General features: G+C 39.2%; 2 protein-coding genes across 5 annotated transcripts in view; one reads left to right on the top strand and one right to left on the bottom strand.

Moving 5' to 3' along the window:
* The window catches only part of Spa17 (sperm autoantigenic protein 17), an 11,785-nt gene extending 3,807 nt beyond the window's left edge, over window positions 1-7,978 (bottom strand). The window contains exons 1-3 of one of the 2 annotated variants that reach the window (XM_021207932.1): window positions 7,810-7,977; window positions 6,055-6,235; window positions 1,131-1,201 (exon numbers count right to left, since the gene is read on the bottom strand). In XM_021207932.1, coding sequence (XP_021063591.1) covers window positions 1,131-1,201; window positions 6,055-6,208 — 225 coding nt within the window. In that variant the 5' untranslated portion in view covers window positions 6,209-6,235; window positions 7,810-7,977. Of the gene's footprint in view, window positions 1-1,130; window positions 1,202-6,054; window positions 6,236-7,513 lie in introns of both variants that reach the window. The other variant, XM_021207933.1, reaches the window with a different exon arrangement.
* Siae (sialic acid acetylesterase) overlaps window positions 6,152-13,185 on the top strand; it is a 35,776-nt gene continuing 28,742 nt past the window's right edge. The window contains exons 1-2 of one of the 3 annotated variants that reach the window (XM_029543240.1): window positions 6,152-6,231; window positions 11,835-11,996. In XM_029543240.1, the coding sequence (XP_029399100.1) occupies window positions 11,873-11,996 (124 nt within the window). In that variant the 5' untranslated portion in view covers window positions 6,152-6,231; window positions 11,835-11,872. Of the gene's footprint in view, window positions 6,232-7,715; window positions 7,866-8,064; window positions 8,184-11,834; window positions 11,997-13,185 lie in introns of those variants that run through there. The other 2 variants (XM_029543241.1, XM_021207562.2) reach the window with 2 other exon arrangements.

The following is a 13,185-nucleotide window of genomic DNA, read 5'->3' on the forward strand; positions in this document are numbered from 1 at the left end:
CCTTCCTTCCTTCCTTCCTTCCTTCCTTTCTTTCTTTCTTTCTTTCTTTCTTTCTTTCTTTCTTTCTTTCTTTCTTTCTTTTTCTTTCGGTTTTCCAAGACAGGGTTTCTCTGTGTATCCCTGACTGTCCTGGAACTCACTCTGTAGATCAGGCTGGCTTAGAACTCAAGAGATCTGCCTGCTGCTACCTCCTGAGTGCTGGGATTAAAGACCTGTACTCCTTGTCTATATAGTGATTATTATCTTTATTATTTTTAGATGTTTTACTGCTACTCATGTTGGCACTGAGCCTTTGGGTCCAGGTGGTCCTCTTGCCTCAGCCTCTGCAGTAGCTGGAATTATAGGGCCAGGCCATTGAGGCCAGTTTTTTGCTGTTGTTGCTTTTTTTTGTTTTTAATTTTTAAAAATTTTAAAAGTATCTTCAGTTACTTTGGGGAATTCTGCTAAAATATAAGCCTTAATTTGGATACATGGGGGTTCTAGTATGAGACTTAATTTTATCAGGTTTCCAATTGATGCCAATGATGTTGACCCCACATAAGCTGTCTCAACCAATCTTCCTCATCTCAGACACAGAATAGATAATGTACTGACTGCCAAGGATGGCACAAACCCAGAGTCCTATGAGATGTGAAAGCAAGACACCGGCTTTTAACATGTAGTACATGCCTTCAACTCAACTCAGGGCAGTTTGGGTTAAGAAAGGCTATCTTTGAGAATACTATTAATAATAAAAATAGGTTTAGTTACTAAAGAGATTAACTTTGAAGAAAAAAATCCCTATCATTATCTTCCATTTGAATTATTCTTTTTGTACCATGCAAATGAAAAAAGTTGGACTAATATTGCTCTATATTGTGAGATATAATTCATGACTTGTGATGCTCAAGTTTAAAGAATAAGAGATAGGACTAATTGTGTGATGACCAAGTCCTTTCTCCTGCTGTCACTTTTAAATTAATGCTAAGTATTGGTACTCAATTCAGGTATTTTAGAAGAGGATTTCTCATCATAAAAATTTTAATAACTTATTTAATGCTTGACACACTTCTCAAAACTTGGGGAGACCATAACAATTTCTTTTATAGATAGAAAAATATAGCCAAGTCTGGTAGGTTCATAAACTATACCTTGAATGCGTGGTTGTTATAGAAGCGGTCCTCTACCTTAGCCCCCCATTCTGCTGGATCAAAGCTGGTTTCTAAATAACAAAAATAATTTTATACTTATTTTGTGTTCATTAAAGTGAACCAAGAACAATGCAGAAACACAAGTTTCTTGTTTCAAATCAGAGGTTCTTTAATGACAGTTGAAAAACCTTGCTGACACTGAACAGCCTAGTGCTGTAGACATACATAATTATTAGACTATGATGATCAGTCTAACACTGAATGAGCCCTTAGGTTTATTTACAAAAGCACCAAACACCTTCATAACTTCTATGTTCATAAAACTCATAAGAAAGTGGAAGACCCAGAACAAACATCAGTAATTTAAATAAATGGACTTAAACATGCATCAGCAAATGCAAAAAAAAATATGTGAAATATATACTAAGGGATCGGGAAGTTTGAAAAAGTGAAAAAGAAGGGAGAGTTTTCAAAAGAGACACATTATGTAAACAGTTCATATAGACAATATTTCTATCCAAAGATAGTTTTAACTTTCCACCATGAAAAATTATGAACTCCAAAAGCAAGATGCTCTAACAAGCCCCATGTGTTGACTATAGAGACTACAATTATTAACTTGCCGTTTGTCATTTTATCTATATATTTTCTGATGATTTTTAAGCCACCCCAAACATTATATTAACCTACATATTATCTTCATACACAAAACCTACAGACACTTAAATATCCACCTTTACAAAATAAGCATGTACCATTATCTACATACACAAAATCTACAGACGCTTAAATATCCACCTTTACAAAAATAAGCATGTACCATTATCTACATACACAAAATCTACAGACACTTAAATATCCACCTTTACAAAATAAAGGTGTACCATTAATGTGTACCATTATCACATCTAAAACATTAACAATTCCTTACCGTCATCCTGTATCTAGCCAACTATCTAAAATTTCGCCTTTGTCTACTTATCTTGGTCACATCAGAGCCTCAAAATGGACATACAATGCCTTTTGTTATGTTTTTAAAATAACATTAAAATGTTATTTTATTATTTTAAAATCCACCACCACTGTATTTTTCTGTGCAGTTTATTTGTTGATGAAATTGGGCCAGTTTTCTTTTGGAATTTTCCAGGGCAGATATTCCTGACTGTGTCCACAGGGGATTGTTCCAAGGTCATTTGCCCTTGAATTCCCTGGCACTGGTAGCTGGAGCTTCGGGTTTCATATGATTTAGGTTTGATTGTTTGGCAAGAATACATGATTGGTAGTGCTACTTAATCTCCTCAGAAGACAAATCATATCCTGTTCTATTTTTATGGGCTGATAATTGTTCTTTACCTTATTTAGGGGTATAAAATGGTAATGTTCTAAATTAAATTAATCAGTATGAATTTTGAGGTAGACTTGATAAAGAAAACAGTCAACTGTTTGATTACCCTGAAATATGGCTCTTAAATGAAACAAAGGTCAAAGATTTGATTCCTTTACCAGCTTTCAAAATAACCAAGTGGCTCCCAGCACTTTCTTAGGATGACCTGACAATGAAGAGTTCTGTGTGTCTGGTTTTAGCACTATGAGCTCACAAATACTTAGCAACTTGAGTGAATTTCCAGCCACTGACTTTTATTATTATTATTATTTCTCTATTTGCCAAAAATTTGGCCAGTGGTAGCTTATTCAGGTGCTTAGATGCTCCTAAAATCATTAGGGGCTTGTTTTGTGGGATCCAAAGATGGTCAGCTTAGACTTACATATTTATTCTTCATGTATGGAACTGGTTCATGGGAAATGGTATTCAGAGATAACTTAGGGGCTAGATGTCCACTAACACTTGGTTCATAATGATTTTGAGGTTTCAAAGATGTATGGAGGCAGAAACTACTTGCATTAAAAAATTAAAAGTGTGTGCATGTTTATGTATGTATGCATGTATATATGTATACATACATGCATGTGTGCTTTACACAAGCATGCTTTGGCACATGGTTGGAAGTCAGAGGACAACCTGCAGGAATCTGTCCTATCCTTCTTCCATGTGGGTCTTGGAAGTTGAACTGAGGTCTATGGGCTTTCCAGCAGGTGCCTTCACTCTCCAAATTACATTTTAAAAGAGAAAAGATCATACTGATATTTTAAAGTTCAAGTTCAAAATTATACAATTTTACTAAACTATTTGTAAAATTATTTTTACATTCCAAATTTATTCCCAATACTAGCATACTTACTTGATTTATTCTTTTATATACAGTTACAGAGTTTCCAGAATAACTCTGCATATTAGTCAGCTTTCACCACTGTTACAAATACCTCAGAAATATCAAGTTAAAAGAGGAAAGGCATAATTTGGTTTACAATTTTAGAGGTATGGGTTAAAGACTGATTTGCTTTGTTGTTTGGGCCAATGCAAAAATTAAAAACAAAACACCCAATATGTACCTTTGGGTTGTTTTAATAAATGACAATATAGTGAAATGTGTGGAGGAGGAACTTCTTGGTTTACAGTTTAAGTCTGACAGATACTACGTTTGTCTTAGCCTAATCTACATATCATACTGATAGACTTTTGGCTTTCTGAGAATACATAGTGGCTGTTGGTAGTTGAGTGCAGTTTCTTCTGTTTTTCATTCATTACTGCATTTGTGTGTGTGCCAATGGAAACAAGAAATCAGATCTCCTGGAACTGTAGTTACAGGCAGTTGTAAAGCTGCCCAGGTGGCTGCTGTTATCTGGGCTTGGGTCCTCTGGAAGAGCAGGCGTGCTCTTAACCCCTAAGCCATCTCTATATGCCCACTTTTGTGCAATTTTGATTGGAATTGTTATTATGGGATAGTTTGGGTAGCTTTTCATGTTAAGAGCTATTTGTGTTTATCTTTGTGTGAACTGTTCGTTATCTTTTGACATAAATGCATTAAACACATGATTTTTACAAGCTATTTATTAGGTTTATTAACTCACTGGGCTGCTGGGATGTGAACTGCAAGCATTTTTCTCGGTTTGTTATTTTGTTTTCTTCATGCTGCTTTGTCACACACAAGCTGACTTCTTACACTGTCAGTTCCATCAATCTGTTCCATCAACCATGTTGCATTTGAGTTTGAAGCAACTTGGCAAGCAAGATGTTTTTCTTAAGGGATGAAGTATCTCCCAGCATTTATATGGTTTCTTTTTTAGTATTTAAATCTGGAATCAACTTATTATTTATCTGGGGCTATGATATAAAGAATTGATACCATTTTGTTTTCTTATTTTCATCTTAATACTATTTAAGAAGCCCACTTTCTCCTAATGATTTGGGCTACCACTTATACTGTATATTCACAGGTTTCCTGTCACAAAAATGAAGACTACTAGTCACCCATGAAAAACGGTGGCAAGGGGATTCTTGCCCTGTGGGAGACTGGACATTGTTGGTTTAGAAGTCCACACTCATTTATTTTGACTATACTTGTGAAGGTTAAGTTTTTATACTGTATCAGTTGGTAATTCACCTTTAGTTGACGTAAGTGGAAGTGGGTGTGGTGGTTACGTTTTTTTTTTTTTCAAATGGTTTTAGCCATTTGTTTATCAGAAAACTAGTATTCTAAGGCCATTAGTCATCAATTGTTTTTATTACTGTGACCTGGTAACAATGACAAATATTTTTTTAAAGGTATGTTCCTGAGTTCTAAAATTAAACAAATGACTGAAGATTTTTACTGCATGAATTTGTAAAAGTTAATGTTACAATAACCAAATTCATGTTCATACAAACATTACTTTTAATCAGATAATTTATCTTAATAGCTTTCCCCTACTAATGTTGTAGATTGTGCAGCAAATATTCACTCTGACTGGATATGAAACAGACCAGCAGGCGTCAGGAAACTGGTGGAAATTTTGAGTTCTTCAAAGGCAGGATCACAAGGGACAGGGGTGGAGCTGTTCAGTGTGTGTGAGCTGTTTGGATTCTATCCGTGTTCTGGGTTTCCTCTCTCTGTAAAATGATTTATGAAGGAACATGTTTGCTTAGGGGTATTTCCAGTCTACTTTGCCTAAAGTAATGGTAACAAACCTTAGATACCATGATTATTCCAGGCAAGAGTAGGTTTTCAGCACAAACATGATGATTATTGTTCTTTCCCCTTTTGACCTCTGAGCCAGATCCTCATATTCATGAATCGTCATTGTACATTGTACATTGTACAAAGGAAGTATAAGAAGTTTGCTTTGGCTTAAAGTCATTGCTAGCATGAACCTTAGTCTCTGTGCAGGGACCTGGAAAGTACATAGAATGTAAATTACCTTCCCATCTGGTAAGTCACTTGCCAAAGCAGTTTGTTTCTATGCCTTCGTTGAAGAACAGTTTCATATACCCCAGCGAAACCCAGTTTATTTAATCTAGGGAGTGTTGAATTATTTTTATAACACTTATGATACTTTCAAATGAGAAGAATCAAAATTTAAAGAAAACTGCAAATTATCCTCTCAGGAAGAACAGGCAGTGAGCTAGCAGGGATGCATGAGAATAGGTCTACCTCCTTCCATACTGCATCTGTGAGAAATACAGTGAGAATGGCCGGGGACTGAACTGTCACGTCCTGTTGCAAACAGTAAGAACTGTAGTTGCAACCACTGGCCTTATAAAGGCTTTCTGCGCAATGACCATGATTTTTAATGTTTTTCTTTCTTTTTTTTTTGTATGTGTGTATGTTTTCATGCTCCCATGTGTGTGGGTTTACGTGTGTGTGTGTGTGTGTGTGTGTGTGTGTGTGTGTGTGTGTGTATGTGTGTGTGTGTAGTGCTAGATATGTGTTTGCATGTACATGGTGGTTACAGGCTGAAGACATGTATATTCCTCAATCTTAAGTTTTACCATAATGAAATGCTTAGTTTATTTTCAAATTCCTATTTTTTTTTAAAAAGAGCTTACTCTCTCTTTTCTCTAGAAGGTTCTCAAAATACGCTGCGGCAAAAGCTGGTATATTGTCCGGTTGCTCCCTCAGAATCTCCCGTGTCAGCCCTTCAAGAAGATTTCCAAATCCTTGTGGAATTCGGTAGTGGGTGTTGGAGAAAGGAATCGACATCTCCTCGGAAAGAATTGCCTATGGTACCTAAAGATTCAGTTAAAAAGTGCCTAATTTAAATTATATAATCACAAGTACCACAAATCAACTCATTATCACGACTCAAATCATTTCTCAAACACATATACCATATTTTGGAGTTTAAAAAGAAAAAAGTCACACAATCTAGGTCCTGGTGCTCTCTCTCTCTCTCCCTCTCTCAGTAGATCTGAATTAAATCCATGCAAACCACATTGTGGCAGAAGTGAACTGACTCTCACGAACTGTCCTCTGAGTTCCACAGGCAGACTACATCTCGGAGGCCGTGCCCACACACACACATACTAAATAAATGAACACCAAATTCACTCCACCGAGTCTACCCTTTTCTCCTAGAGTTTTGAATTCTACCACTGAACTATTTTGTTTGTTTGTGTTTGTTTGTTTTCTGAGACAGAGTCTCTCTACATAGTTCTGGCTGTTCTGTGACTCTGTAGACCAGACTGCCCTCTAACTCAGAGATCTACCTGCCTCTGTCTCCCAAGTGTGGGGATTAGAGCCAGCCTGGTGGATTAAACACTATGCTTGGTGAATTATAGTATCACAAATCCGGATCCATTAAATTGGACAAATACATATTTTCAAAGCTAGAGAACCACGGTTTTCACTAGATATTAAGTACTTTGTTTTTCTGTCCTTAAAAGGTAAGGGTAGATTTTGCTAGCCCACAGTATTGAAGAGACTGTGATTGCTGAGAAACTGATATAATCAATCCCCTTTACATTGCTGAGAAGAAACTGTTTAAAGTGAAGTACTTGGGAGGCAAGGGAAGGTGGATCTTTGTGAGTTCAAGGTCAGCCTTGTCTACAGGGTGAGTTTCAGGACAGTCAGGGGCTAAACAGAGAAACCCTGCCTCGAAAACCCAAAAATCAAACAAATAGCAAGCAAACAAAAAAACTAGTCGTTCTAGAAATTATTATAATTTGTTGAATAGTTTCACTGGTTTTTCAGCCCCAACTTTTGAAGCATGTTTTCAAGTGCCTCTGCTTTCTGATGAGGGATTGAGAAAGGGGAGGTCGTGGTTTTGGGAGTCAGCTTTTGAAGTTTAGGGAATCTTATTTTCTGGTTTTCTCAGGCCTTCTATTATCTTATTATTCGAGGACTGGCTTAAAAGTGGCTGACACAGTATTTGGTTGTTGAGAAAAGAGAGCTTCGGGCCTAGGCTTGTGTCTCCCTCCCCGCCCCGCCCCCGCCTCCCCCAAGAAGCACAAAGGCGGCACTAGTTGGGGTCGAGGCTGGAGGACTAGAGGTTTAACAAGGCCTAACCTGTGGAGTCTCTTCCCTTTCTCTCTTTGGGGCACAAACAGGAGATTAGATATCGAATCTTGAGAGCTGTGTAAAGCCCTGAACCGGGCGGGGGAGGACAGGTGGTCGAGGGGAAGCAGGTCAAACCGTGGGCGGGACGCCGATGACCTAGCGTTCCAGATTCTCCGAGAAAGGGCTTGCCAGGCTTTCTATCTGGTCCAGGAGTTGCGGGAGTGTTGGAGATGCGGAGAGACTACGACACGAAGGAAAAAGGCGAAGCCTCCACATTAGAGAGGGAGTGGGGGAAACTGCCTCACCTCTTCTTTCTCTTCAAGCTGGTGCGGATGGTTCCAGTGTTTTATCTCGTTGCTGGGTAACCGTTTTTTTTTTTTTCTTTTTTCTTTTTTCTTTTTTTTTTTTTTTAAACTACGGAGGCCGGGAGGAGAGGGGAGCGCCCTGCGCCGCGCCGCTGATCTTTTCGCGTACTGAAGGCTTGAGGGTGGGGCCCGATAGGTAGACCCTCCCAGGCCCCGCCCACCACGCAAGACCACGCCCCTGCCCCATCCCCGCCCTTGCCTAAGGGCTCTTCCTGAATTCGGCCGGTTAATCAGGATCTTCACAAACATGGTTTCCCCCGGGCCTGTGTTTGGGATAGTGCTGCTCATAATCGCGCGAGTCAGCAGAAGTGCAGGTGAGGTGTCACAGCTGTGCGGGACCCTTGCCTTTCACATCCTCTGCAGGATCATGGCATGCGTCTCCTTTAAAGGTCTGGTTTGAGTCAGAACTGGTCTTTTCCCACCTTTTTCCCTGGCTCAAGGTACTGCTGGGCCCATCTACTGCCTTTTTCACTCAGGGTACTTCATTTGCAGCATAGGAGGCAGAGGGAGACTTCGGTTTACCCATTGCAACAGGCTCCAGTGTCCCCAGACCGAAGCCTTTAGGAGAGCTCAAAGAGAAGGGGGCGAAGCTAGTTAGATAATATTTGGAAACAGGTGTCTGAGTCATCCAAAATACTTCAACACCTGCCCCCTCAGTGGTGCCCTTGGGGAGGGCTTCTGTCGGGATGGGTGCCTTGAGGGAATTAAATTTTACTAGTTTTTAAGTGGTTATTAGGGCTAAGAAATACAACCCCCTCACTAGCTCAGAATAATTTAAGGTTCAGCTCTGAATTTTGATACAGCCTAAGAGATATTAGTGGAGGGGTAAGATTCATCACACTGGGGAGGGAGCTATTTCACACTGGCCATTGTGCAGGTCAGAGCTTGTCATCTGACTAACCTGAGCTGGACATTGCCCTCTGCATGGAGATACCAGAAGATAGGAATCTATTCATTTAAAGTAAAGGGTTAATGCTGGATCCACCTACCCTTCTCTTCTTTGGATCACTGAAAGAGACTGTCAATAAATGAAATTTGGAGGGGGATGAGAATATAGCTCAGTGGTAAAGCTCTCGGCTGGAGTGCTAGGAATTTGGGGTCCCATTACCACAGCAAATAAAATGAAGGTTAGAGTGGGAAGAAATGACATGATTGTGTTCTACTCAGGCACCAGACAGACTGCAGCCTGTCAGTGGGCTTTCAGTTTCAAAGCTAGTACCCTGTACTGGTCATTCCCCATCTCTCAACCCTCTCATGATTTTGGAAACCCATCATAGGAGGTAGGGAGAAGGTAAAGGCGGTAGAGCTACTATTTTCTTAGTTTTTTTCTTTTTAAGGGCTGTCAAATTTAATACCACTGTTTTATTTCCTTTGGGTCATATTAGGTGACCTTGATTACCTTGATGGTATTCATTCATTTTCTGCCCCAGATCTAACATCTTTCCTTTAACACTCTTCTTTTGCTCATGTTGTGGAGGTAATAAAAAGTTACATTTAATAATGGAAGAACCTACACATTCACTCCCCAGCTGGATAGCTATAACACTGTGGATTTTTATTGAGACTGCCCATAAAGTACTCCTTAGTATGTTTGCTGTGTTCCCAGCAAAAGTAACTGTTATCCTAAAATTTTTTGTTAGTCTCCTTATGATGGTATCTTTCCCACAGCACTCATTCTTGTTTTCCACTTCAAGTCCCAAAATGAAGGGAAAAATCCAACATCTTAAAAATATCTGTGTTTGGATATGCCTGGTGCTTGGGAGGTGCCATTCTTTTGTTCATTGTTCAGTTCCCCAGTATATGTCTCTGTCTTTTCCACTTAGAATGTGAGCTTTATAAGAATAGGGTCTGTAATTTTTCTTTGCAGTATCCTCACAATGTAACTGCAGCAAAAAGGAAATTGCAATACCTTTGGAATTAGATGATGTTGATTCTCATTCTGTCATAAACTACCTTCTGAGGCCAGTCAAGGACATTACTGTCTTCTTTAACTTAAGAACTCTGTTACACAAGTAAGCTCCTAGTAGATTATAAGATCCTTGGCAGCAAGAATTTTTATCTATTATTGGAATTATTTTTCCTTCCAGTGTTACAGTCTCAATGTGTAAACTACTAGGTATCATTAAAGAGATAGTCGTTGAATTCATACCTGTTCTAATTATTCTTAAAAATTGCTCAATCTATTTGTGCTCTAGTCCCTTGATGGGTAATGCGGTTAGGTTATATCTCTTGATCAGTAGTAACACAATTATACTTTTATTATAAAGATAATTTCCACCTCTAAAGTTTTTTTTCTCACCATAAATCCATTCACAAAGAGCTTCTATAAATGAATGTTGGCAAACACAGACTGGCTTGAAAAGGCATTCCCCATCCTATGGACTGTAACATTGTTGCCCATGTAAGGAATATTTTCTTCACTCCTTCTTCTAACTCCAGTCCTCTCCCTGCTTAGCTCTTATTTATGCATCTGCTTTTCAGCTTTTGTTCTGTATCTACCCAAGACAGGGCCCTCCCACACATATGCCTCCCGGTTTCCCCAGCAGGCTGCCAACCTGCTTATGCAATCCTGGGATGTTGTGGTTCCAGAGTATTTTGCTCATGGTACATGTGTCTTGAGCTTGTTAAGCTTTCTGGATAATCTTTGGTTGTCATGTAGGCTTCCTGATTGAACTAGCTCTGGAGTGAGAAAGAAAGCTGAGGATTTTTAGGATTAGCCTGTAACTTAAAGAGCAGTATTAATACGCCACCAAGCTTGTGAGGGGACCCCCATTAGCTCGACTGCCCTGTTAAATATAGCCTAAGGGGCCTGCCATCTTTTGTAACTTTCAGGGAGGAAAATGTCAGCTTTGATAATTCTAATTCTCTTCCCTGTCTATCACTTTTATTAAAAAAAAAAAAAAACAAACCCAAAACCAACCAAACCAAAACAACCCAAAAAGCCCTTAATTTTGTAAATTATTTTCTTTGTAGGATTTTTAAAAACTCTCCCCTGCTGAGCCAAATTGGGATGTAAGTTTTATGATTTTCCTACTTAAATTTCTATGAGCTCACTGGGATCATTTGGATCAATGCTTGTTATTTAAAAAGTACTCCGATATACGCTATGAGTTAAAAATAGAAATGATCTCGTTAAAATGGATTCTTATTCAGTCTTGTTAGTGATTCTTAGCACAGAATCCAATATGCAAGTGTGCCTCCTCTTTTCTTTGCTTGTGAAATGGTGACAAGACTTTTTTCCTCAGAGATTTTTTAACCTGCTGTCTCTCCACGATCTTATTTTTGTCTCCTGACTTATCTGAGCTTACTGGAAAGGAAGCATTGACACAGACCTAAGTGTGGTATACCAGGTCATCTAAGACAAAAAAGCAACAAACAAAAACAATCAACAAAATGACATCATCACCAACAACAAAATAAACAACAGCAACCTTCAAGAGAAAACACTTGAAGGGGTTTGGCATTGATAGGGTGGAGAGGAGGAGCCAAAGATGGGTACAGCAACATTAGAGGAGCTGTGAGCTACTAGGAGTGGGCACGGTGATGCCGAGTTAGGGAAGGAAGTGGTTTAGTTTTCTTATCAACACCATCTGTGAGGTGCATGGAAGGTTCATTTTAGTGACTTGAGAGAGGAATGTTAAATTCTAGAGCCACATTTTAGAGCAAGCGTCAGGGGTTGGCCAAGAACCATGAAGGGGAATGAAGGAGACCATGTATATTAGTTGTTATCTTGGGTTCTAAGTTTCTCTTAATGGTCATGTTCTGCTGTGATACATAGTTGGAAACTGTTCTTATGATGTTGTTTATCTAATCTGGAGCAATGGGACCTGGTTTTGGAAGATTAAAAGGCTTAAGTAGACTCATATTCTTTAGTATAGAGACTATATGTTACTTCCTTTTACCAGATCCACATGATGCTGAATCTCCCTGATTATGTTCTCTTAAGTGTTTGTTGATATTTATAGGTATTGGTTTTCGCTTTGCTTCATACATCAATAATTACATGGTGCTGCAAAAGGAGCCTTCAGGGGCGGTGATCTGGGGCTTTGGTACACCTGGGGCCACAGTGACAGTGACCTTGTGTCAAGGTCAGGAAACCTTCATGAAGAAAGTGACCAGTGTGAAAGGTAAGACAGCCCATTCTCAGTTCAGTTATTGTCCTCTTCTGCCACCTGCTGGATTATCTGAAAATGAATGCTTATGGCTCCCCCTCAAGTTGTCAATCCATCCATCCATCCATCATTCATCCATCTGTTCATACACCCATCATCCATCTGTCATCCATCCATCCATCCATCCATCCATCCATCCATCCATCCATCCATAAGAGTTATTAGAGATACTATATGGGTAAACACTAAAGATACCACAAATGGTAATAAGGCTCAAAGTCCCCTTCACTAAGGAGCTCATTGAGCAGAACAAATTATGTAGGCGTTGGATGAACACATAAAATATCTGTGGACTTCCAAGAGCTAGAGAAGACATCCACCTCAGTCTGGTTGCTATGGAAAGTTGTCATAGAAGATGATAGTTGGGATGAACCATACATGCGAGAGAGGCAGGCAGTCTAGAGGTGAGAGATGGCTCAGAGGCTAAGGGCTCTTGCTGCTCCTGTGGAGGACCTGGGTTTAGTTCTAGCACCCACATAGGGTAACGTATAAGTCTTTGTAACCTCCAGCTCCAGGGGATCTGATGTCCTCTTCTGGCTACTCTGGGCACATAGACACACATGTACACACACACACACACACACACACACACACACACACCCTATAAAGTTGAAATAAGTCCTACTAGCATTTTTTAAAAGAGTCAATTTGGCCATCTCGTGAAGAACTGGAATTTTTAGTTTACTGTCTGAGTTCTGATTCTGACTGTTATTTTTAGGTATGTAATTTAAGAATATATTAAATATCTGTGTGACAGCTTGTTTTCTGGGTGGTGGTACTAATTCTTAATGGATTATTATGAGGAGTAAATGCATATAAAGTAGTTGGAACAGTGCTTGTCACATTAACTTGAGTGGCTATTATTGTTACCACTACTGCTACTATTATTCAGTCATTCAAATATTTATTGAGTACCTACTGTGTGCTGGATACTGTGCGAGGTACTGATGATAAAGTGATGAATAAAACAGATGGAGCCTCTCCCTTAATGAAGCCTGAAGGTTAGGGGAGGAGGCAGGAAAATCAAGAACACTCATAGTTCTTAGAGATATGCAATAGTAAGGAAGGACAGTGTGTGTGTGTGTGTGTGTGTGTGAGAGAGAGAGAGAGAGAGAGAGAGAGAGAGAGAGAGAGAGAGAGAGAG

This window comes from Mus pahari, chromosome 10, assembly GCF_900095145.1.
Source record: "Mus pahari chromosome 10, PAHARI_EIJ_v1.1, whole genome shotgun sequence".
In the NCBI taxonomy this organism is placed as follows: Eukaryota; Metazoa; Chordata; class Mammalia; order Rodentia; family Muridae; genus Mus; species Mus pahari.